This window comes from Myotis daubentonii, chromosome 3 (genome assembly GCF_963259705.1).
Source record: "Myotis daubentonii chromosome 3, mMyoDau2.1, whole genome shotgun sequence".
Classification (NCBI taxonomy): domain Eukaryota; kingdom Metazoa; phylum Chordata; class Mammalia; order Chiroptera; family Vespertilionidae; genus Myotis; species Myotis daubentonii.
Window position 1 is genome coordinate 140,781,343 of NC_081842.1, and position 24,319 is coordinate 140,805,661.

Sequence of the window (24,319 nt, forward strand, 5' to 3'; positions counted from 1 at the left end):
TCACTTCACTTCTGTATGCCATTTGAGACCCTGCAATAAATTGCTTCCTCCTTTAAAAAAAATTTCATGTGGTTTTACATGATTATACTAGTGTTTGCGATGTGCTTTACCATTTATGAAGCATATTATTGATGTATATTGTAAGGGTTTTTGTTTGAAGCATGACCCCAGTCTGTTGAGGTTAGGAGGGCAGATATTACCTTGGCCACACATTAGAAAGTGTCAGGAATGACACACTGGTCTAGTTCTCCTCATTCCACATTAGGTCCATTCTTGCAGCACTGCTTCTCAGGGTTGGGATCTGTGGACTCTTCTGAACCTGGGGTTATTGTAAATCATCAAGTCCTTTCTGCAGGTTCCTCCGTGTGGGTGCCATGTCTGCTCAGCCGTGCACCCTTGTGTGGTGAACAGCCTGCGAGCGAACATGGCAGCCCTTGGTCTTACGAGTATAACAACCTGGGATGTTGACTATCTCATGCCTGGCAGTAGAGAGGAATGTTCTGAATTTCCCTGGAAGTGCAGCCACTGAGTTGTAGTGGTACGAGGTCCAGTTGCTGCTTGCGTGTTAACTGTTAATTATTCCCCACAGGCGTTAGTCACTGTTCCACTGGCCTTGCTGCAGAAAGGCGCCCTTCAGTTTAACCCGCCGCTGTCAGACAAGAAGATGAAGGCCATCAACAGCTTAGGCGCAGGCATCATTGAAAAGGTGGTTACTTAAGCCCCAGAACCGCAGAGATTAATGTCAGATGACAGGAGTTCCTTTGCTTCTGATATTGAGAAGTAGTTACTCATTTTTGAATCTAAGTAAAATTTGAAGCTTTCCTTTTCATTTGAATAATTGTTCCTGCAGAATACAAAAGGGCATTATGCAAACATAAGGAGAGTTGGCTGAGGTCTGTGAATTTTAACTTCAGGAGGATGAAGCTTGTTATTCATAATTCGAACTTGGTATATAAGTAAACAATTTTTTCTGCTTTCCACGTCTGCCCTCCATTAATTAGCCCCCGTGAGGAGAATGTTTTTTCCCTCTGCCTTTAAAATCTCTTTCAGTAGAATCTGCCAATGCTGCAGCAGGTACTGCAGACCTGTGGGGAGTCAGAATGTATCTTATGGACATAAGCCTCAAGGCCACGTCTTGGGGTGCTTTGCGTTTTAGAGTAGCCTAGAGGCTTTGGGACATAAAAGGCCAGATGCCCATGGAAAGAAGAAAGGAGGTGGGAGAATGAAAGGGAGTAGTGAGGTTTTTTTTGAACGTAGTGTTAGTTAGGAGCCATAGGTTACTTCTTAGAGATTGCTGTACTTTTGATTCAAGAAACACTTAGCCATCTTCCTCTTGCTCACTTTCCAGATTGCCTTGCAATTTCCTTACCGATTTTGGGACAGTAAAGTTCAAGGGGCGGACTTTTTCGGGCACGTTCCTCCTAGTGCCAGCAAGCGAGGGCTTTTTGCTGTATTCTATGACATGGATCCCCAGGTAAAGGTTTTGGTGAAGTGTGGTTTGAATTCCCTTATCACAGTTTAAAATTTGCTGTGGTATTTACATCTCAAGCTCAGAAGCTAATGACATTGTGGATACTCTGGGTATTTGTTTATATTCTGGGAGGATACTTGGACTGGGACGTTTTCCTATAGGATAGGAGCCCCAATATCTGCCATATTGTCTCGAAGTACTAATGTTACTGCCTGCGAAATGAATTAGTCACTTGTGGAAACTGTTATTTCAGGCTGATGGGGAACTCCTCAGGGAGAGGCCACAACAGCACTGTAATGAGGGGCACTTGAAGAGCGTTCTGTACAGGTCCCCCTGTGGTGCTGTGAAGGGTGAGATGTGACTGGCCCAGGTGAAGGCAGGTCTCGGTGCCAGTAGATATGATTGGTGGGGAACAAAAAGGGGAGGGCATACCCACCACTTGAAAGGTATGGGAATGCTGATGTCAGGCAAAAGAATCCCAGTTGTTTCTTTTCTGTCTCCATTCCAAGAAACATCTTAAAGGGTTTCACATGGGAGCCCAGGGCAAATTTTCTTTACCATTTGGGAAAGTTCTTTCCATTACCTTATCCACAGCCTTTCCTACACAACCTTCTTCCACTTCGTCTAAAACAAGTTGGTATAAGGGAAAAGCCAAGAGAACCCTGAATTTGGTACTTACACTGCTTCTTGAGTCTCTTCAGCAGGGAACAATAAAAAATGCATAGGTGAATAACGAGTGTTTGTGAGGAAAACACTGGTGACTAAAGGGATAGGGGACAGTAGGAAATAATGAAATTTAATGTGTGAGAGTGACGTCATTTCTTTAGAACTGTGCATTTTACCAAAGCAAAAGGTGTAAACTGCTTTTCCCTTTCGTGTGTCCAGAAGAAACACAGCGTGTTGATGTCAGTGATTGCTGGGGAGGCGGTGGCGTCCCTGAGGAACCTGGACGACAAGCAGGTGCTGCAGCAGTGCATGGCCACGCTCCGGGAGCTGTTCAAGGAGCAGGTCAGAGACCCCTGCTCCCCAGAGCAAGCCATCGCTACCAAATGAAAGGAATCAAGGCAGTGGGCCCCATTGTTCTCTCTTCCATAATCCAACTTCCACCCAAGTTTTCCTGCATTAGTGTGCTGGGGCTGCCATGACAAAATACCACAGCCTGGTGGCTGAAACAATAGAAGTTTATTTTCTGACCATTCTGGCAGCTAGATGTCCAAGATCAAGGTGCTGTCAGGTTTGGTTTCCTTGAGGCTTCTCTGTGACTGACAGATGGCTGCTTTCTTGCTGTGACCTCACATGGCTGCCTCTCTTTGTTTGTGTCCTGATCTGTTCTTAAGAGAACACCAGTCATGCTGGACTAAGGCCCACCCCAACGACCCAATTTTAACTTCTCATGACATCATTAAAGGCTCTTTCTCAAGTACAGTCACATTATAAAGTAGCGGGGATTAGGGTTTCAACATACGGATTTTAGGAGACACAAATGTAGCCCATAACAGGACCCAATCCCTCTTACACTATTGTCTTCCTTCCCTTTTCCCACACATCATGCACACACCCTTTCTTTCCTAAGGATGTAAAAGGCTCAGAATTTCCCACAGATTCTGCATTTACCCAAACCCTAGCAGGCTTTGGCGACAACTTTCCTTTTAAAGGGACATTGTCCAAAATTTTCTTGCACCCCACATGTGTAGCTAGGCTCCTTTCTGTCTTCTCTCGAAGGAGCTCAAGATAGTTTTTATTTGCCACTTTACTAAATCTCAGTCTCTGGAGATTTATAAATGGCTTGTGTTTTTTTCATATAAAGGAACAGAAGTCAAAAGAAGTGAAATGACTCAGAACTTACATAAATTAGAGAAAGAGAGGCACCAGGGTGTTAGTTATTTTGCATGGTGTGATTATATTTCACAGTAGTTGCTAGCTGTGTGTCTTTGTCCTAAAATTTGTTTTCAAATTAGTTATTCAGATCTGAGGACACAGTGTCCACATAAATCTTTTTCATGGTGGTGCTTGTCAGAGGTCAGCCTACAAAATGATTTGAAACTTAGTGAGAGTGAAACAGATCCTTGGATAGCCGTCTGTGGAGGAGCCGGTTGAGAATTTCACCTTGAGGTCCTAGAACTCTAGTCTTCCCTTTCCTACTCTGAGTCAGAGACCCCTTTCCTTCCATCTCTGTAGCATAGGCCAGGCAGTGGGAAGGGAATGCCCAGACTCTTCGTCAGTGGTGATGGCCCCAGGTAGGTGGGGGGAATGTGTGTCTGGCAGAAGGATAAAGTGAAAAGTGAGGAGACGCAAATGGGGGTAGGTTGCAGAGCTGGGCAAGAGGTAGAGAATGGTGCACAGATACAGGGAAAGTCATAATGGGGTCAGGGAACATACTGAGAACGGCTGTTTCAGAATGGCTACAAAGAGCTCAACTTCTAATGGGAGGGAAGACTGTAAGTTTATGCTTGTGTTGCACCATGTCCAACTCACTTCTTGATCCCATTTTATGATTGCTTCACATCAACACAGGAAGTCCCAGATCCCACAAAGTATTTTGTCACTCGGTGGAGCACAGACCCCTGGATCCAGATGGCATACAGTTTTGTAAAGACAGGTGGGAGCGGTGAAGCCTACGACATCATTGCTGAAGAAATACAAGGAACCATCTTCTTTGCTGGCGAGGTGTGTATCATGATCCGGAACCCAATTCCTTTTATTTTGATTACTCTTCTAATTAAAGTGATATTTGTCCAGAGTTTAAAACCTGTGTCAAATACTGTCAAGTCTTATGATGACAAACAACAAATGTCCTCTCAACATCCTCCTCAAAATCCCAGGGCAATTTTTAACTCTTTCTGTTATATCTTCTGGAATTTATTTTATGTTTTAAAATACTTACATTGTCTCCTGATTTAACAAGTTAGACATTATCTACTGACTTTCTGTCAGGTTAAAAGATTTAGCCCATTTAATGTTTACGTGATGTGGCTAGGTAAATGTTGCTTATTGCCAAGTCAGGGTGTTCATTGATTCCATTCTTACACAGTCATTATAAGCCCTTTTTTTCATTAGCTTAATTTTTTTAACTTTAAATATTTTTTATTTTTCAATTATGGTTGACATACAATATATGTTAGTTACAGGTATATATACCAGGATTAGATATTACATAACTTACTAAATGATTCTGATACATTTCTAACCCATTTGATACCATACAGTTACCAGAATATTATTGACTATATTCCCTATGCTGTAGTTTACATTCCCATGACTGTTCTGTAACTACCAATTTGTACTTCTTAATCCCTTCACCTTTTTCAGCCATTCCCAATCCCCCTCCCATCTGGCAACCATCAAAATGTTAACTATGAGTCTGTTTCTGTTCTGCTTGTTTATTAGATTCAATTGTTGATAGATGTGTATTTATTGCCATTTTATTATTCATATTTTTAATCTTTTTTCTTCTTCTTCTTCTTAAAGAAGACCCTTGAGCATTGCATGTAATACTTGTTTGGTGGTGATGAACTCCTTTAGCTTTTTCTTGTCTGGAAAGCTCTTTATATGTCCTTTGATTCTAAATGATAGCTTTGCTGGGTAGAGTCATCTTGGTTGTAGATCCTTCTTTTCATCACTTTGAATATTTCTTGACACTCCCTTCTGGCCTGCAAAGTTTCTGTTGAGAAATCAGCTGACAGTCTGTGGGTGCTCCCTTGTAGTAACTGTTTTTCTCCTGCTGCTTTTAAGATTCTCTTTGTCTTTAACCTCTTGCATTTTACTGTTGTTTTTCTAATTTATCTTTATTGTTTGAAAGTATTACAGATGTGTTTGGGTGGTGCTTCAACATGGTCCAAAGTTGTCCACCAGGTGCAGTGGCTTTGGGGCCTCCCTGGAGGTGCAAGCCTAGGTCAGCCGCCTCTTGTATTCTGCTGGGGCCTCCAGCATAAGATACGAAATGATCAGAAAATTGCTGCTACTTGTGCTGGGCTTGGAGAGGTGTCCAGGTGAGGTCAAGCTGCTAACCAAGGCTGGCTGCTGCTAGTGTGCTGGGCCTGAGGCCACTAAACAAGAAGTATTGGGCACACCAAGGCCAGATGCTGCTTGTTTGAGAAATTTTAGGAAAGTCTGAAGTGCAAGTCAAGACAGCAATTTGTACAGAAAAGCCACTGGAAACAGCTTGGGTGGGCCTGCAAATTGGGTGGGGTAGGATCTCAGGGAATCACCAGGGCAGGGCCAACAGTATGGGCCAGGTTGATGGAGACTCAGATATGGCGCCTGTCTGCCAGGTATCAGGGGAGGGCTCAGAAAAGGAACACTTGCCTCTGCCAGCACTTCTGTTGGGGAGAAAGATGCCCCTTCAGTTCTTGCCCTAATGCCAAACAATTCAGTTCCTCCCTTTTGTCTGGTGCTTTTCAAGCTGCTGCCATAGTGCTGGAGCTCAGAGGAAATGAGTCTGACTAAGTCTATGCCTGGGTCCTTTAAGAGGAACTGCCTGGTACTCCAGCAGCCTCTGTCTCTCAGCCACAGTCCCCATTGGTTTTTACTGCCAAACATTATGGGGACTTCTCTTCCTGGCACTGGAACCCTGGGCTGGGTGTGGGGTTGGGACCACTTGCTCCTGGGGAGAGTGGGGGGTACTTCCAAAGCCAAGATATTCTTCCCGATTTGTAGCTGCCACACATGGGTACAGGACCAAACCATTTGCATTTTCTCACCTCCTGCCAGTCTTCATGTGGCTTTTTTATATCGTTTGTTGTAGGAATTCTGTTCAGCTAGATTTCAGGTGGTTCTTAATGATGGTTGTTCTGTAATTTACAAGTAATTCTGATGTGGTTGTGGGAGGATACATTTACCTACACTACCATTTTGACTAGAAGCCCCTAATCCTAGCCTCCCACCCTTCAGTCATCTCTAAATCACAGCTGAATCTCTGTGAGCTGGTGTTAGCCCTTTTTTTAAAAACCCCGTTCCTGGCATCCTCATCCCTCTGCTGCCATCCGTGCTGGTTGATCTCTAGGACCTCTGCAGAGCTGTCCTCCCGGGAACATCTCCTCCTGACCACTTTCCAGGGCTGGGGGTTTTAATTTTCTAGGCCCCTCTCTTTTTATATATTGATTTTTAAAATTGTGATAAACTACACATAACCAAGTTAACTAAGAGTACGGTTAAATGACATTAAATACATTCACATTGCTATACAACCCTTACCACCATCCATATCCAGAACTTCTTCATCCTGCAAAACTGAAACTCTGTCCCCATTAAACAACTCCCCTCACCCCAGCCCCTGGCAGCTACCACTTTCTGCTTTATGGATTTTTTCAAGGAACATCACCATATAAGTGGAATCATACAGTATTTGGCCTTTTGTGACTGGCTTATTTCACTTAGCATAATGTCCTTAAGGTTCATCTGTGTTGTAGCATGTGTCAGAATGCCCTTTTTAAGACTAAATAATATTCCATTATATGTACATATCACATTTTCTTTTCCCATTAATCTGTCAAGCACACTTGAGTTTCTTCCACCTTTTTTAAAAAAATTCTCTTATGAACAATGCTGCTGTGAACATGGTATACAGATATATCTTCAACAACCTTTCAGTTCTTTTGGATATTTACCCAGAAGAGGCATTCATTGCTGGATCATATACTAATTCTATTTTTAAGTTTTAGAACCACTGTAGTTTTCCACAGCAACTGTTTTACACTCGCACCAACAGGGCATAAGGAGTTCAAGTTTCTGCACATCCTCAACACCGCTTCGTTTTTTTGACAACTATCCTAATGTGAGCGACCTTTCTTGTTTTACTTTTGCTGAGAAATTATCTGCTGTTCTGATTTCCAGTCCTTTCTATGCATTTTTTGGACTCCTTGCATCTAGAAACTCATGTCCTTCAGCCCTAGATTATACTTTGATTATTTTCTGCATTTTTTCTTTATTTCTGATCTTGTGTTACATATATTAGAACTCCTATGTTTATTTTCTTTGTTATTATTCATCTGTCTTTTTATTTTACTTTTGTGATGGGGATATTTGTCATCCAGTCTTTACACTGGCTTAAAATTTTGGCATCTATGAGCACTTTATTGTTCTCAGATTATTCCTTTGTGGTAGTTTCTTCTAACTTGTTCCTTGCATGACTCCTCTGAGTTCCTATCTTATCTCCTTTAGCTGGTGCCTCCCACATGTCCAAATAGCCATTCCTTGCTCAGATTTCAGTGAGGCATTTTATTTTTTAAAAATATTTTTTGTTGATTTTAGAGAGAGGGAGGGAGAATCATCGACGTGAAAGCAAAACATCAACTGGCTGCCTCCTGCATGCCCACTACCAGGTACTGAGCCTGCAAACCTGGTATGTGCCTTGGAATTGAACTGACAACCTTTTGGTACACAGGACAACACCCAACTGAGCTCCACTGGCCAGGGCTTTGAGTCATTAAAAAAAACACAAAACAATCGAAAGCTCTAGCAAAGCTCATCAACTGGGGCTGAATCCCCAAATCAGTATCTATAGCTTTTCTGTGGGAACATGTAGGTGAAAGCTCAGCTCCTGGCATTCTGAGAGCCTGAAGCCTTAGTCATGAAGACTTCACTTAATCCTTTTGTTTGGCACCTTACCTCTGCCCTCTCTCTGATACCCTGGGGGGTGTGGGGTATAGCAGGTGGCAGTGGGAAACCTGGGGAGGGGCCAGAATGCTCTTCATAGCGTTTAATTCCATTTTCACTTATGCCCAACCTCTCTGCCTCCATGGTTCCTGGTGCTCTCAGTGGCTGAGAATTTTTAAGGATTCTTTCGGGTGAATTGGCTTGCTTTTGTTATCACTTCATCCTCTCCTACCCCCCAAACTTGGCAAAGTGACTTCTCAGCACTCTTTTATCTGGTTTCATTCTTTGTATGTTATAGTTTGGAATTATCAAGATCTCTAGCTTCATCTACAATAGAGTTAGTGTTTTTACTTTTCCTGATGACTTTTAAATGATCACAAAAGACCATCATTTAGAAACCAGTGATCTTTGTCTAGTCCAGCCGTGGGCAAACTACGGCCCGTTTGAAATGAACTAAAAAAAGAAAAAAAAAGACCGTACCCTTTTATGTAATGATGTTTACTTTGCATTTATATTAGTTCACACAAACACTCCATCCATGCTTTTGTTCCGGCCCTCCGGTCCAGTTTAAGAACCCATTGTGGCCCTCGAGTCAAAAAGTTTGCCCACCCCTGGTCTAGTCCTTTGCCTGTGAAGAGCCAACTTTGTAGGAACAGGGTGTAACAGCTGCATACCTGGCTACACTGTCAGCTGCTTCCAGGTGATGGCCATATTATGCTCATGTGCCCTAATGAGCAGGACTTAGAACCTTTTTTGCTTTCCTTAGCTAGGTATTTTCTATAAAACCCATTTCATTCTGGTTTCTGTCAGTCACTCTCTCCTCCTACTAGTAATTGTATTCCTGCTGATGTGACCCATTTATTGAAGTTTTTGTCACTTCTAGGTTCCATGTCACATCCCTTTCACCCCAGCCAATTTAGGTGACATGGAACCTAAAGTAGTTCACACGGAACTTCGTCTGTTTCGTATCCACTTTCCAAGACCTGCTCACTCTATTTCACTCTATGGGAAAGTAGCCATTATCCAGGCCTACTTTCCTGTTCTAGGTTTGCTTATTGTTCCCACTACAAACTCCTTGAAAGTGAGGTTGTCCCATTGACAGCCCCTCAACCTTTTGACTTTTCCCTTCCTGTTTTACTGGTCCTTTGAGTACCTCAACTCCATCCTTTTGTTCCACCAATCTAGCAAAACATCAACTGTGGATTAAGTATGATTCAATTTGTGCTTATTTCATTTATTGCTGATTTAAGAGCTAGATTACTTGTCTGATGAGAAGCACTGTATCTTATTCACTGTACTTAATTCCAGTACTTGGCATATGTAAGTACCTTATTGAATGCCAAATAGTACTTCACAGGAGTGCTGAATACATTGTAGAATGGATATATTTGGTAAGGCATGGGAGATCACCAGAAAAGGTCAAGTGCTAGATGGGAGAGTACTGTTAGCATCAGCACACAGGAGTGGCACTAGTCTTTAAGAGGATCAGAAGGCATAAGCTTGTATCACTTGATTATCATCTGAATTCCTTATACGTGACCTCAAATTATGCAATTATTTTTTACAGGCAACAAACAGACATTTTCCACAAACGGTTACAGGGGCATATTTGAGTGGTGTTCGAGAAGCAAGCAAGATTGCGGCATTTTAAATGGATTTTGTCTGGACCCAGCTTTCTTCTGTACCTCAAATGGGAAAGTCTGAAACACGTTAACCTCACTTTCATAAAAATCAAACAAAAACCTCTCTGGATAACAAAACTGAAAATGTTTCTAAGGTGGTTTGATAATGTAAACCCATGTCACCACTCTGAAAGCATTAGCCCTAAGAACCAATTTATAAGCACTTATATTTTATTACATTTTCCACAAGTCTAATGCTAAATCTTCTGGATTTCAGAAAAAGGTAGAATATAAGCTTAAATTAAGACCTTTTATCTGCTTTCATTCTTTGGATATGATTCTTCCATGGTTGGAGAGTCCCTTAAATTTGACTTTTTGTTTAGCTGATCAATTTTCACAAATTGAGAAATCAAGCAGAAATCATTAAAAAGAAATAGAGCCATGTATTTTTCTTCTATGACAACTTATCACTACCTTTGCCAATGAGCCTTAAGATTTTTGTATAGCTCCAATATTGAGCTTTCAGTTAAAATTTAGATAGAAATCTTTCCTTTTTGGATACAGCACAAATTCTTCAAAAGTAATGAAGCTTCTAGACTACTTTATATGATACTTCCCATTGGGTTTTCAAAAGAAATTTAAATTCAGGTATCTTTTGTGATAAAAGATTTTAGATTTGTGCACTCATTGGCAAAAGATCAAAATTTTCCATTCTTAAGCAGTACCAGGTTTGTACCATTGAAAATGGGGTAGAGATAGTGTGGTCTTCATACTAGACATTAACTATAGGGCTATTTTTCTTTGAGCCAAGTTTGGGCAGATGGCACACTTTAAATAGCCTTAATTTTGGCAACTACTAGCAAAAATATCTTGTCAGAATAATAGCCTCTTCGCACTGTCTTTTTTATAGAATTATGTTTTCAGTATTCCATAGGCAGGTCCACTGGAAAACTGCAGGAAAATGTGAAGTCCTGGTAAATATTACATATTTTATAAGCCATATCGTAAGAGCCTGAGAACATGGCAAATACTTCCTTTCTCCTTTTTTCACTCATGACCAAAAAAATGTCATTAAAAATAGACATTGGTTTCAGGGTCTAAAGGATGCTTAACTTGCAAGAAATTTCGGTTTACAGGTAAAATCATGGATAACAAGTTCTTTTGTTTTAAAGTCTCTGAACAGGTTTTTCAGTTATATTGGTCTGCTTTAAAAAAGGGCTCAAAAACAAAGGGGATGCAAAATGATTTTAAAGCCACTTTTCAAAATATTAGGTATTTTAAAAATTTAGAGTCAGCTTATAAATACAAAGTATCATATGCAAAGAATGTATGGTATATCTTTGGTGAACTCAGACACACTTCCACTCCCATCAAAGTATGATACAAATCAAAGAAAAATAAAGGGTATTAGTTTCTATGTTAACACAGGGAAATGTTGATATTTATCTGATGAGACTTGGTACTATTTGGGGAGTGTTCTGCTTTAAAGTTAAACATTTAAAGAATAGCATGTGTTAAGTGATAAATGCAAAATATTTTACGTTTGAAATGGTTCACAGTAAATTATTACTTTAGTCTCTGGGCACTTAAACTTGTGCTACAAAGGAAAAACCTACGTAATAAAGTATGGTAAATGTATATAAAAAATCCTCATTTCTTGTCTCAAGTGTCTACATCTGACATTTTGTTCTTTAAGGTACTTTCCTTTAAATTCTTGAGTTACTCTGAATATGTTTTTCATTGTTCTGAAGATTTTGTAATTGAGTAGCTGTGAATATGTTTTAACTGCAGATTGTGAACAGCTTGTTGTGTAAAACTACTTAATAAAAACTAGACTTTTTCAAATACACTTTGCATTGTAATGAAAACACACTTTATTAAATAGTTACATTTTCATCCCGAACTTTATACCCACCAACTCAATCCCTTCACCTCCAAACCCTGTTTAGACCTTTTAGATCATAGGTATTACTCTATATCCCCTTTCAATTAAATGGTCATAAAGTAAACAACTATTAACCTTGATCAACTTACTTTTGTAAATCATTTTTGGTTTTTCCAGGTGATTTCTTTGTAGTGTACTTAGTTAATCACTGCACAACACTCTAAATTATATAGGCTATAATTTAAGTGATAAATGCAAAATATTTTACATTTGAAATGGCTCACAGTAAATTATTACTTTAGTCTCTGGGCGCTTAAACTTGTGCTACAAAGGAAAAACCTACGTAATATTAAGTATGGTAAATGTATATACTTTTTAAAATCCTCATTACTTGCCTCCAGGGCTAAATCCATTTAAACACCCATGTTCTGAAATTCTCATATAGCGGGTAAATGCTATAAAAACCTCTAAGTTAAGATATCAAATGTGAGAGACAAAATCATTGTTCATTACTTTTATTGACAACTAGAGGCCTGGTGCACAAAATTCATGCACTGGGGGACGGGGGTGGGGGGTGGGGTGGGGAGGGGGTTGTCCCTCAGCCCAGCCTGCACCTTCTCCAAGCTGGGATCCCTCTCACAATCCTGGACTGCTGGCTCCCAACCACTCGCCTGCCTGCCTGATTGACACCTAACTGCTCTCCCCTGCTGGCCCGATCACCCCCAACTGCCCTCCCCTGCTGGCTTGGTCCCCGCCAACTGCCCTCCCCTGCCAGCCTGGTCACCCCTAACTACCCTCTCCTGCTGGCCATCTTGTGGCTGTGGGCGCCACCATCTTTGAGCGTTTGGCAGTCATTTAGCATATTCCCTCCTTATTGGCTGTGGGCGCCACCATTTTGCAGCCTGCTGCTCAGTGGTTTGGTCATCCCTCACTAACCCCCCTGCCAGCCTGGTCGCCCCACACAGCCTGTTCGGTCATGATGGTAGCTTAGGCTTTTAGGAACAAATTATATTTAAAATCAAAGGCCAATTCGTAGGACTTAGTTTATTTCATTCGTTTATTAAGTGTATCTTTTCCTAACATCTTAACAACTTTATCAAGAAACAAATCAAAACTGTGAAAATACCTGTTAACAATCAACAGATGTTTACATATTTCTGTTCTATGATGCAAAGATATTTTTATTTTAAATACTCAACTGGTTTATCAAAAAGCCTGATTCTCTCAAGCAGCATGTTTTAAAATTCAGAAATTAATAAACTGATTAAGACAGTCAATTTAAAAGACAAATTAGTTTCATTCAGGGGTAGCCCATATGATGAATCACCTAGAATCCTGATTAGCCAAAATTTAAAACCCAATAGTTCTAATACTACAGACACATTAAATTTCTTTAATGTTAGAAATAAGTCTTACCATTTTCGAGAAATACTTTGTCAGAGATACTATTGCCTACACAATTCTGGCATTACACCTTGTACTTTTTGTCATAATTATAAAGGTCCAGATTTCCTGTAAATATCAGCATTTTATATGGGCAAAAGCAGTTAATAAAAAATCAGTCATTTATTATAAGCCAAATATTCTTGGACTTAATCCCAATTTTCCCTAAATTTTTGAAGTTCAGTTGATTTTGGTCTATCCTTAATAGAAAATGTGTCTACAGACAATGGTTGCAGAATTGACACTAAAACTACAAATCAATGACACTTTCAAAGTAGAGAACTATCTGTTCGTGTCCTTCAGTGTTTTCTTTACTGAATTCTGACTTCCACTGCTCTGTAATACCATCTGGCTGAACACTGACATTTCAGTTTATAACTGTAAAGATACCTACCTATATGGGTTTAAAAATTGATCTCACAAAAGAAATAAAAAAACTATATACAACCAATTTGTTTTTGAAAATACAAAAATAACATCTGTCACTTTCGTCATGCTGACAAATTGACATATCTATACATGCAGGAGAAAAGTTCCAATTTAGTCATCTGGACAGCTAAAGCTTGTACATTCTTAATATGATGAACACACTGCCATTGAGTTTTTACACCGACAAATGTGCTGTATTCAAAATATGTCATATACTAAATACTGCATTGGTTTCTGCATGTATAAATGCCAGTTATAATAGTTTCTGTCCTAGTCAATTAAAAATGTCTTAAGCTAATATTAACTGCACTAAAAACTATTACAGTTTAAGAATCTATGACCTTATATAAAGAAATCCAAAATGTACAAAATGCAACTATAAAAGCAAGGAACAATTACTGCCATGCAAAATTTTAAACTAAAAACTGCATAGAAATGCAATTTAAAAAATGGCAAATGCAAATTTACGTTAACACCCAAGATAAAAAAGTCAGCAGTAAATTCTACCAACACAATGCTTGCAAGGATTTAGAAAAGGAAATACATTCTCTTTGCTGGTATAATGGTATAAATGAAATCTTTAAATCCACGGAACAAGTCATCTGTCTCTGTCCTCTATCTCAAGAAATTAGCTGTAATGAAAAGAGAAACATTATTTTCCCATACCAAACATACAATATTAGGTATACATGAGGCATAAAACTTTATTTCATTTTTAAACTTTATTTTACTATTGTGACCTTGGGAAATCAGTTGGGATCCATAAAAACTATAGCTATTGTTGGTTTTCTCCTGCCTTTGACTGGTGGACAGAAACATGTGCTCAAGTAGTTGTGTGAGTGCTCTGAGATGCCCAGTAGACAGAACCTGTAATCGTCCTCATCCAAGGTCAGGTGTTGTCACTAATGTGCAGGCTTTATTTTTTAAGCTCTAAAATGGGAATAAAAAGAAATATCTTTCCCCATCTATTTTGAGGAAATTTGAGGATCAAATGTGTTATTGAGTCAGATAGGTGAAAAATATGCAATTCTGATATAGATTTCTTTGTCTCTTATGTCGCAAATGATCAAAGTTAGAAACGGTGAATATATTTACCTCTTTAACAGTTGTTTTTATGAAACCTTTTCTTTCAGTTAAATCATAAGCAGGGTAATTTTCATATACCTGTGGTGAAAAGGAAAAACTATGTTAAAAATCCAATAATGCTCTATCTTCGGACAAAAAATAAATGTATATATAAATAGCTGCATGTATGTTCCAATAGTACTCTGGTTCACTAGAGAATTCCCTTGCAAATGAGTTTTAATAATACTCTATATAGAGAAAATAAAGTAGCATGCAAGGACTCTGTTTTAAACTGGAAATATCAGTTGCATTAACAATAAACATAGGTGAGGAAAACATCTAGGTAGAACTGAATTCTTTATTTTGGCAGGTCAGATATTCTTCAGAGATATTCTCATTTTCTTCTGTTATATCATCCAATTACTTATGATTCAACTTGAACTCTAGTGTACTTTATTCATTGTGCAATCCCCTCCTCAAAGCTGAATCACTCAGACCCCGCGGGTCTTAGGAGTCCTCTACTCCTAAAATCTTACTCTATATTTCCCTTTTATCAACCTGACTAGAGGCCCAACGCATGAAATCGTGTGCGGGTAGGGTTCCTAGGCCTAGCCTGCGATCAGGGCCATTTTCTGCCCACTGGCCAGTCCCCAGTCCCGCCCCGCCGCTGCCCAACCCGTTTACCCATTTGCCATCAGGCGATCAGAGCCTGTGGGCCGGCGGGGAGGGACGGAGAGGTGGTCAATGCACCTCATAGCGACTGGTCGATAGGTCGTTCTGGTTGTTACACCGTTATGGTCACTGGCCTTTAATTATATAGGATACCTGCAGCTTGACTTTACAATGACTTCTAGTCCTGACTCCATATGCACCCTGCCAGCTTCACTCCTGTGGTGTAGTTCAAGGTCAGCACACTTTTCTTTAAAGGACCAGATTCATAAATTTTTTCAGCTTTTCCAGCAATACATTTTCTGTCATATCAACTATGTCAGTGGTTCTCAACCTTCCTAATGCTGCGACCTTCTAATACAGTTTCTCATGTTGTGGTGACCCCCAACCATAAAATTATTTTCGTTGCTACTTCTTAACTGTAATTTTGCTACTGTTATGAATCGTAATGTAAATATCTGATATGCAGGATGTATTTAGGCGACCCCTGTGAAAGGGTCGTTCGACCCCCAAAGGGGTTGCAACCCACAGGTTGAGAACCACTGAACTATGTCATTGCAGCGTGAAAGCTGCCATAGGCAATAATACTTAAATGAATGGGCATGGCTGGGTTACAATACAAAAACAGTAAGATGGAATTGGCCCACAAGCTAGTTTCCCAATTCCTGAAAATATAGTCAATCATTTACACTCCTGTCTTTTGTTCATTCTCTACAAACCTCCAAACCTGAACTGGTCTACCAACTTTTCTATGGTTAGGCCCAGAGAAAAGATTGCTGTGGGAACGTGTAACCACTTTGAAGACTGATCCTGTTTAACTATTAAGTCCATGGTATTCAATGTCAGAGCCTCCCCAGCAATCCCAAGTATTTCTAAGCAGTTCCTTTCATTCCTCCTGTCAATGGCAATTTCATCCACTTACACAAGTGTCCCACATTCCTGTTCTCAGCCAAGTAGTATTACAAATTTTTCAACTTTCTGACATACCTCTTTCCCTCCAGTTTATCCGTGTCTAGGTTCAACTCGCCATTTCCTGTCCCTCTGCAGACAGCCATCCCTCCTCTCCTAAGTCTTCAGCTGCTTCATTCCCAGCAGTCTAACACATGCTTGCACTTTCTCTCCCTGACTTCAGTATTTTACTAACTTGCATCCACTTCCCTCATCTATTCCCTCCTTAGGCAAGCTGCTTCAAACAGAAGCTTAAATTCATTCACTTTCCTCATTATTCACTTACCACCCATTTAAATTGCTCTTATGTGAACAATTATCTCCTAATTGTCCAGTCCAAAATACCCTCAAGTCCTCCTCACTTGGCCTCTCCATAGTAATGATCCCTGTTTAAAATTACATGAATGTGCTCAAAAAACAAACATTCAAAGGGACAAAACTAGTTTCCCTCTACTCTGCCCTCATCCCCCCTCTCCTCAGAGGAAACCAGTTATCAGTTTGCTGTGTATTCTTCCAGATCTTCCTTGAAAAATGAGTTTATACACAAATGTACACAATGGCAATATAGTCTTTCTGCATTTAGATAAATGGGATAGTATTCTATGTTTTAAAATGTTGACAATACCTGAAAAATTTTTCCATGTTCAACTGCTACAAAGTATTCCAAAAATATGGATGTGGTTACCAATTTAATAATTTCCCTATGGAAGGCCATTTACGTGGTTTCTGACTTTTCAGTATTAGACATGTTGAACATTATTGTAATCATTTTGTGCAGATGTGACTATATCTTTAGGATAGACACCTAGAAATGGAATTGCTAGGTTAAAGGGTATTTGCAATTTAAATTTTAAGATAATACCTAATTGTTCTCCAAAGCGTTTACATCTTAAAGCATGAGAAAATGTTTCCCTTTATCCTTGCCAACCGTGAAAACTTTTATTCTTCATAAATATTTTGTCAAGCTAATAAACAAAAGTATTCCCTTTTAATTTCTATCTTCATTAGTTTAGGGAAGGCTATGCATGTTTTCATTTGTTTGAAGGACATGTTTGCTTTTCCATACCCACTGCCCCATGTAAGCTGACTCCTTTTTCTTAACTAGCACTACTCCTCGCCCTTGAAAATGTTTCCTCTTGGCTTTCATAGCACCACTCTCCGGCCTTGCTTCTACTACTAACTCTATAGTTTCTTATATGTGGAAATTACCTCTCCAGGACTCTGTCCTTTGCGTTTCTCACCCTTCGTCTTCTTCTGTGGGCCGCCGATCTATATTTCTGGCTTTAACTCGCAGCAATATCCTAGACTAGGTTTCTCTCCTAATTTGGAGAACTACAATGTTCAGAATTTCTCTCACTTTAATGTTCTAAGCACCCCCATCTTAAAATGTCTAGAACAAAACTCACCTTTTCTCAAAAAGTATACCTTTTATTCTGTTCCCTAATGCACCCAATTCTTATCCTACTTTTGACCAGGCTATCTTGATATCTGACTTGGATTGTGCCAATCCAATAACTTTGACTATGACATGAACTGGGTTTCTTGTCTCTCATGTTATTTTCACCAGTCTGTCCTTGATGTGTCTGGGATAACTATTAAAAAATAAAACCTGATTGAGTTACGACCCTCCCAAATAGCTCTCAATAACCTACCCAACCTCCCAATTCCCTATTAGTTTCAGGAAGAAAACCAAACTCTGTAACATGGCATACTCAGGAACTGAAGAACTAGTATTTTCTAACCTGCGACTTACTGCCAACTCTAGTCTTCAGACAAATTAAACTAATCACTATTCTTCAGTCATTATTTGTCACATTTTGTGAATGTGTCAATGTTCCTCAACTGTATGGGACAGCTAATCCTCTAAGATCTCTTCCAAGGTGCTTTTCCAGAATTCCACAACCCCCTCCCTCTCAATCCCAAGTTGGATAGTGCTGTAGCACCTTTTTCACTCTTCCAACAGAACCCTCAAACATCTATAACAATAAAAATGTAATATGCTAATTAGACCGGACAGCCAAACGACCTTCCGGAGGAAGTCGGGGCTGCAAGGGCTGAGGGAAGCCGCAGAAGCTGCGAGGGCCGAGCCCCTTGCACGAATTTTGTGCATTGGGCCTCTAGTTGTACTCTAATTACCAAAACGGATGTCTTTCAATTCCACTGGACTTGAAAGTGAAATGATAGCTCCCTAAAGCAAAGTAATGTCTTCTCGAGCTCTACCTCTAACATTTATCCCAGGACCTGATATTTAGTAGAGACTCAGTGAGTACTGAACGAATAAATTAAAAAATGATAAATGACTTTAGAAGGTATAGAATATTTCACAATTGATACATTTCAAATTTCATTTTACTGTAAGAAACCAAATTCTAAAATTTCCCAATATTGAGGTAGAATACGGAATCATACTCAAGACTTGATCATTTTATTCCTGAAGTATCAGAATGTCACAGAAGTCTGAGCTAAGTACCTAATCTATAACAACTCTTTATCATAGTAACACTGACTGAAAATCAGGTGGGCCATAGAATTTTGCTTTGTAAAACTAACATAATCTAAAGATGCATCAATAAAAAGTTTCCAGATCAGGAAAAGATAGCTTCCTATGCAGTTTGGAAGGTAGCACTTTATTCACTGTGTACATTTTACTGTACAACTCCAAAGAGCAGAGGCTTTGACTTACTGTATTTAATGTGGTTATCCCAGACCTGTAAACAGAGTGCCTGGCATGTAGTAGTTCAACAGTATGTGTTCAATGAATGAATGAATGCATATAAGAATCTGGCTTCGAACTGAATAATGGGTGAAAGAATTTTTCAAATAAAAGCAAACATATCCAAGCACCTGTTCAATTACCTTTTTGCAAATCTGTTTCATTGTAACTTCCTCCAAGTTAGCACTGGCCAATAATTTCTTTACTGTTTCCTTTAATTCTTCATCTGTAGGAGGTTTCTTCAGTTTTTTAATTAAAGGTTCATCATCTGAACTATCCTCAGATTCACTTTCTAAAAGTAAGACATTACATGTGAATAAAATTTTTCTTACATAGTAAATTACCATTCAACATATATTGGGAAAAATTCTATAAGCAGTCATCAGATTCTCAAAGGGATCCTAGATTAAAAAAGTTATAAATCACCTCTATAAATTACCTATAAAACATACAAATGTCAATTTTGAAAAATTATAAACGATAAAAAACTGGTGTACTACTTCCCCCCCAATGTTCTTCTGAGTTTAACTATTTTCTAAACACTTACAAAGTACGTTACAGCATGTATGTTGTATCTTTAAAGTTGCTGAATATGTATAATTTCTAACATACCTTTTTTGGAACTGTTTTGATTCTTCTTGGTGGTGCTGCTATCTGCCTTTTTCACATTAGCATTCTTTACAGATTTTTTACTTTTAGAAGTGGCTTTCTGTTTAGGTTTTTCTTTTTTAGATGTCTTTTTTGGTGGCTGTTGTAAAGGAAAGCAAAGTATACACATTGATGAGATTAAATGTCATCTCTCTCTACTCCTCTTTAGCCATCAACATTAGAGAAAATTAATGTTTTCAGTATCACCAATAATAAAGCATTACTAATTAATATTTGAGATGACTAATATGCCTAACAAATTTAATTTTATGCCAAATAAGGCTAGTCATGTGAAGTCAAAATCAAACACTAAAAATGATAGATGCCCACATTTGTTCCACATTATTAGACAGAAAACTTTATGTGCATTAATTACATGATCCTGAAAAACTCTAATACAGGTTACTATTAATATGCTGTTATTTACTGTCAGTCTCTCCCAATTCATATGTAAATTCCATAAGGACAGGGATTGTTTTGACCATCGTGTTCATCTATGTATCCCCTCACTCCTAAAATAGTGCATGGTGCACAGTAGTTGCTAAGTAACTATTTATGAATATACTAGAGGCCTGGTGCACAAAAATTTGTGCACTCGGGTGGATCCCTCAGCCCTGTCTGTGCCCTCTCGCAGTCTGGGACCCCTCGGGGGATGTCCCCGGGGGGGATCGGGCCTAAGCTGGCAGTCAGACATCCCTCTGGCAGCCTGGGAGCCCTGGATGTCCACTTGCCAGCAGGGAGCAGGCCGAAGCTGCAGTTGCACATCCTTAGCGCTGCTGAGGAGGCAGGAGAGGCTCCCGCTACCACCGCTGTGCTGGCAGCTGGCAGCCTTGCTTGTGGCTGAGCAGAGCTCCCCCTGTGGGAGCGCACTGACCACCAGGGGGCAGCTCCTGCATTGAGTGTCTGCTCCCTGGTGGTCAGTGTGTGTCATAGTGACCAGTCATTCCCAGTCTTTCTGTTGTCAGGGTCAATTTGCATATTACCCTTTTATTATATAGGATGAGGAAACTAAAGCTCAGAGAGGTTGTTTTTGTCCACAGTCACATAACTAATAGAATGAGATTCAAATAAGTCTGACTTCAGAAGCTGTTTTCTTAAATACTAACTCATAGTTGATAAGACAAAAGCAAAGAATATGTGGATAAATTAAAATGACAATATTGGTTTATAGTTACTTTGTCTCAACCAGGGTCTATGAAATTAGAAAACATGAATTCCCCAATGAATTAACATTTCCAAAGGTATAAATATTCTATATAAGCAAATATTCCAAGATAACTTAAAAATCTGATCTTTATATACCAAAAATACTGCAAATCACATGTTTCTGCAAATGTTTTACACTCAATTTCTGATCATCATTATAATTCAATCTGTTCCTTTAAGGGCAGAGACACTATGTTGAATTTATCCTTAAGGAAAATTAAAGTGTATAGAGCAACCTATTACAAAAATTAAGTAGGCTCAGAGGCAATTTCTAAGTGCAATTCATTGAATTTTAGTGTTTATCTTTTCTCTTGCTCTGCTGCCATCACTGTACATATTTACTTAAGCCTAATTTCACCTTGAATTAACTCAGTAATACTGTCAGCTGGGAACCACTAAAAAATGCACTTCAGAGGTGTCAAGGAGCTGACATACTTCTAAAAGTAAAGTATATGAGTTTTTCTATGGATTTTTGCTATTTAGAGTCATTTTTACTTATTTCCTAATTCTCAGAGGTGTTTTAGATAGTAGGGGTTGCTCAAAAGTCATTAATGGTTCACCACAAATTTCTGTAATTAACTTAAATTAAGTTTTAAGTTTATTAAGCATCCACATAATTCATAAGAACCACAATAGGGCCTGAAAAGGAATACTAAAAATTCCTAACTTCTGTTGATGCACTTAATACATAGAATAAAATCATCACTATTAAATACCCCTCTTTAGTCAGAGGGTAATAAAATCTGGACCTGTAACACATTCAAATATTTTACAAGAAACTAAGTTATTATTATAGAAAGGGTTGGAGAGGGCGAGTAAGGGGAAACAATGTTATAAACATTATTATTTTATCCTCAAATTAGATAATTTAAGGCTGTCATTAAAATTTTTAAAGGCACACACAGTATGGCACCATTTTAAAACCTGCAGGTTGGGAGTAATAATAGTTTAAAATTTGCAGTGATAAAGGATAATCAAACCATCTTCATAAAATTACTATGGTACAGACAATTAAAACTATGCTTCATTCTATATTTAATATCACCTAGAAGAAATAGTGTTCTACAGTTTTTTAAATAGACAATTAGTCTTTTACCTATTAACAAACAGATTGCAAAAATACTATAGAGGTACAAAATAATAGGCAAGAGTGTAGGATCTGGAGGCAAGCTTCCTGGTTTCAAATTCTAGCCCCAGCACATCTCTAAGCCCTGGTTTCCTCATTTACAAAACAAGGGAAATAATAGTAATTATGGTTTCATGGACAGTAAATGCATTAATACATGAAGTCCTTTAATGGTGTCCTGCATATAGAAAACACTTAATAAATATTAGATATTATTACTATTTTAAGTGTTTCTTTTTGTAAAATTCTTTCATTATGCAAATGTAATTTCCTACAAAAACTTGAAATGCATGCTTTCTTTAAAGGCAAGGCAGCCCTGACCGGTTTGGCTCAGTGGATAGAGCAGGGGTGGGCAAACTTTTTGACTCGAGGGCCACAATGGGTTCTTAAACAGGACCGGAGGGCTGGAACAAAAGCATGGATGGAGTGTTTGTGTGAACTAATATAAATTCAAAGTAAACATCATTACATAAATGGGTACGGTCTTTTTTTTCAATAGTTTTATTCATTTCAAACGGGCCGAAGTTTGCCCACGGCTGGGATAGAGTGTCGGCCTGCAGGCTGAAGGGTCCTGGGTTCGATTCCAGTCAAGGGCATGTACCTTGGTTGCGGGCATATCCCCAGTAGGGGGTGTGCAGGAGGCAGCTGATCGATGTTCCTCTCTCATCGATGTTTCTAACTCTCTATCCCTCTCCCTTCCTCACTGTAAAAAAATCAATAAAATATATTTTAGAAAAAATAAAAGCAAGGCAGATATATATATAATAGATACATAGAATAAAAAGCAGTTAGATACTCAATGACACTTTTATTAACTAGCCAGGATACATCATGTTTATTTCATTACGTTCTGATAAGATTGGACACACCATCCAAATTGTTATTTATATTCAATTTCACTTATCTTCAAAAACCAGTTACAAATTATTCTGTGACAAATTAAAGTTCGAATTCAGTAAAGTATCATTTTTTAGACTGATAAAGGTTAGCATGGTAAAGTGCAAAAGCTAGAGAGTAAAATAACTAAACTGTGTAGATATGCATACCTCAAGGTTTCATTTCAAGCTGAGAGAGGCAGTCAAGTAACTCATTAACTCACATCTTGTGCTTTGGTCTTATAGGTTTTAAAAAAACCACACCAGCCACTCTGAAGATAAGTTATTAGGTATAGGCCGTATAGAGAATTTTTGGCAGGTAAGGCAAATACAGGTAACCTGAAATTTTTGAGGTAATGGAAAGAGGCCCTGGGAGACCTGAGAAGGAAAGTGAAATCATACCCACTTAAAATTTGCATGAACTTCCAAATCACCACTACTTTCATTTCTCCTCCTCTACTTAGATTGCACTCATGGTTCTAAATCCAACTCAATAATCAATCACTTCCTCTAAATCTTTCATAATACCACCCATTTGATTAATCCATAGTCCCATAGTACTTGGCCTATATGTAATTCATTTATACCTTCTTCATGGAAGGATTGTGAAGCAGTGAATAAGAACACAGGTTTTAGAGCTAAACTTCCTGGTTCAAGTCCTGACTCCACCAGTGATTAATTCTGCATTCTCAGGCAAATAACCCTTCCTTCCCTGTGCCTGTTTCCTCATCTGTAAAATAAAGGTAATACCAGACAAGGCTAAATGTAACACTCTTTTTCATATTTGTGTATCTCTGATATTGGGGTACATTTTATAATTTACATTAAAATGATGCCTTATAGGCATTATAGATTTGATGACCTATGGCCACCGTGTAAAATTTCTGTGAGGATCAAATACATAAATACACATAAGGCAGCAAAAAAAATAAGCATTTAATGTATACATTTTTATTAAACTGCAGTTATTTACATAGTTTCCCCACTACGAGTTTAAGGATAGATCTGACAATATCCTTCATAACAGACACCCATCTATTTATTTCAGTGATGGCGAACCTTTTGAGCTCAGTGTGTCATCATTTTGAAAAACCCTAACTTAACTCTGGTGCTGTGTCACATATAGAAATTTTTTGATATTTGCAACCATAGTAAAACAACGACTTATATTTTTGATATTTATTTTATATATTTAAATGCCATTTAACAAAGAAAAATCAACCAAAGAAATGAGTTCGCGTCACCTCTGACACACGTGTCATAGGTTCGCCATCACTGATCTATTTAGCCCTCTGTGTCCCTAGCAAATACAAGTGTTTGGCATAAAGTAGCCATTTAAATATTTGTCATGTTCACTTCTGTATCATTCATAGGGTCAAGGTTTACTCTGAACCCAGGATGTGGTTAAAAATATAATTAAAAGGTGCTGTGGCCATGTTGCTCAGTGGTTAGAGTGCCAGACCGTCAGAGGGTTTTGGGTTCAATTCCTGGTCAAGGGCACATATATATGTGAATTAATGTCTTAGAGCTATTAAGAACCAAGACCTTTGATTAAGTCCAGTGTGCCTACCATATTAATTGCATGTAGAAATGACTAACCTACTTATATATTTCTTTAAGCCAGA

General features: G+C 38.7%; 2 protein-coding genes across 13 annotated transcripts in view; one reads left to right on the plus strand and one right to left on the minus strand.

The window, feature by feature from the left end:
- The window catches only part of KDM1B (lysine demethylase 1B), a 53,469-nt gene extending 41,933 nt beyond the window's left edge, over positions 1–11,536 (plus strand). For 8 of the 10 annotated variants that reach the window (XM_059688727.1, XM_059688731.1, XM_059688723.1 and 5 more), the window contains 5 exons: positions 590–706; positions 1,349–1,474; positions 2,357–2,479; positions 3,986–4,138; positions 9,633–11,536. In XM_059688727.1, the coding sequence (XP_059544710.1) occupies positions 590–706; positions 1,349–1,474; positions 2,357–2,479; positions 3,986–4,138; positions 9,633–9,716 (603 nt within the window). In that variant the 3' untranslated portion in view covers positions 9,717–11,536. The remainder of the gene's footprint in view (positions 1–589; positions 707–1,348; positions 1,475–2,356; positions 2,480–3,985; positions 4,139–9,632) is intronic. The other 2 variants (XM_059688728.1, XM_059688730.1) reach the window with 2 other exon arrangements.
- A 1,074-nt stretch (positions 11,537–12,610) lies between these two features.
- The window catches only part of DEK (DEK proto-oncogene), a 34,671-nt gene continuing 22,962 nt past the window's right edge, over positions 12,611–24,319 (minus strand). For 2 of the 3 annotated variants that reach the window (XM_059688734.1, XM_059688735.1), the window contains 4 exons: positions 19,452–19,587; positions 18,983–19,131; positions 14,540–14,608; positions 14,008–14,374 (listed from right to left, as the gene is read on the minus strand). In XM_059688734.1, coding sequence (XP_059544717.1) covers positions 14,324–14,374; positions 14,540–14,608; positions 18,983–19,131; positions 19,452–19,587 — 405 coding nt within the window. In that variant the 3' untranslated portion in view covers positions 14,008–14,323. Of the gene's footprint in view, positions 14,375–14,539; positions 14,609–18,982; positions 19,132–19,451; positions 19,588–24,319 lie in introns of all 3 variants that reach the window. The other variant, XM_059688737.1, reaches the window with a different exon arrangement.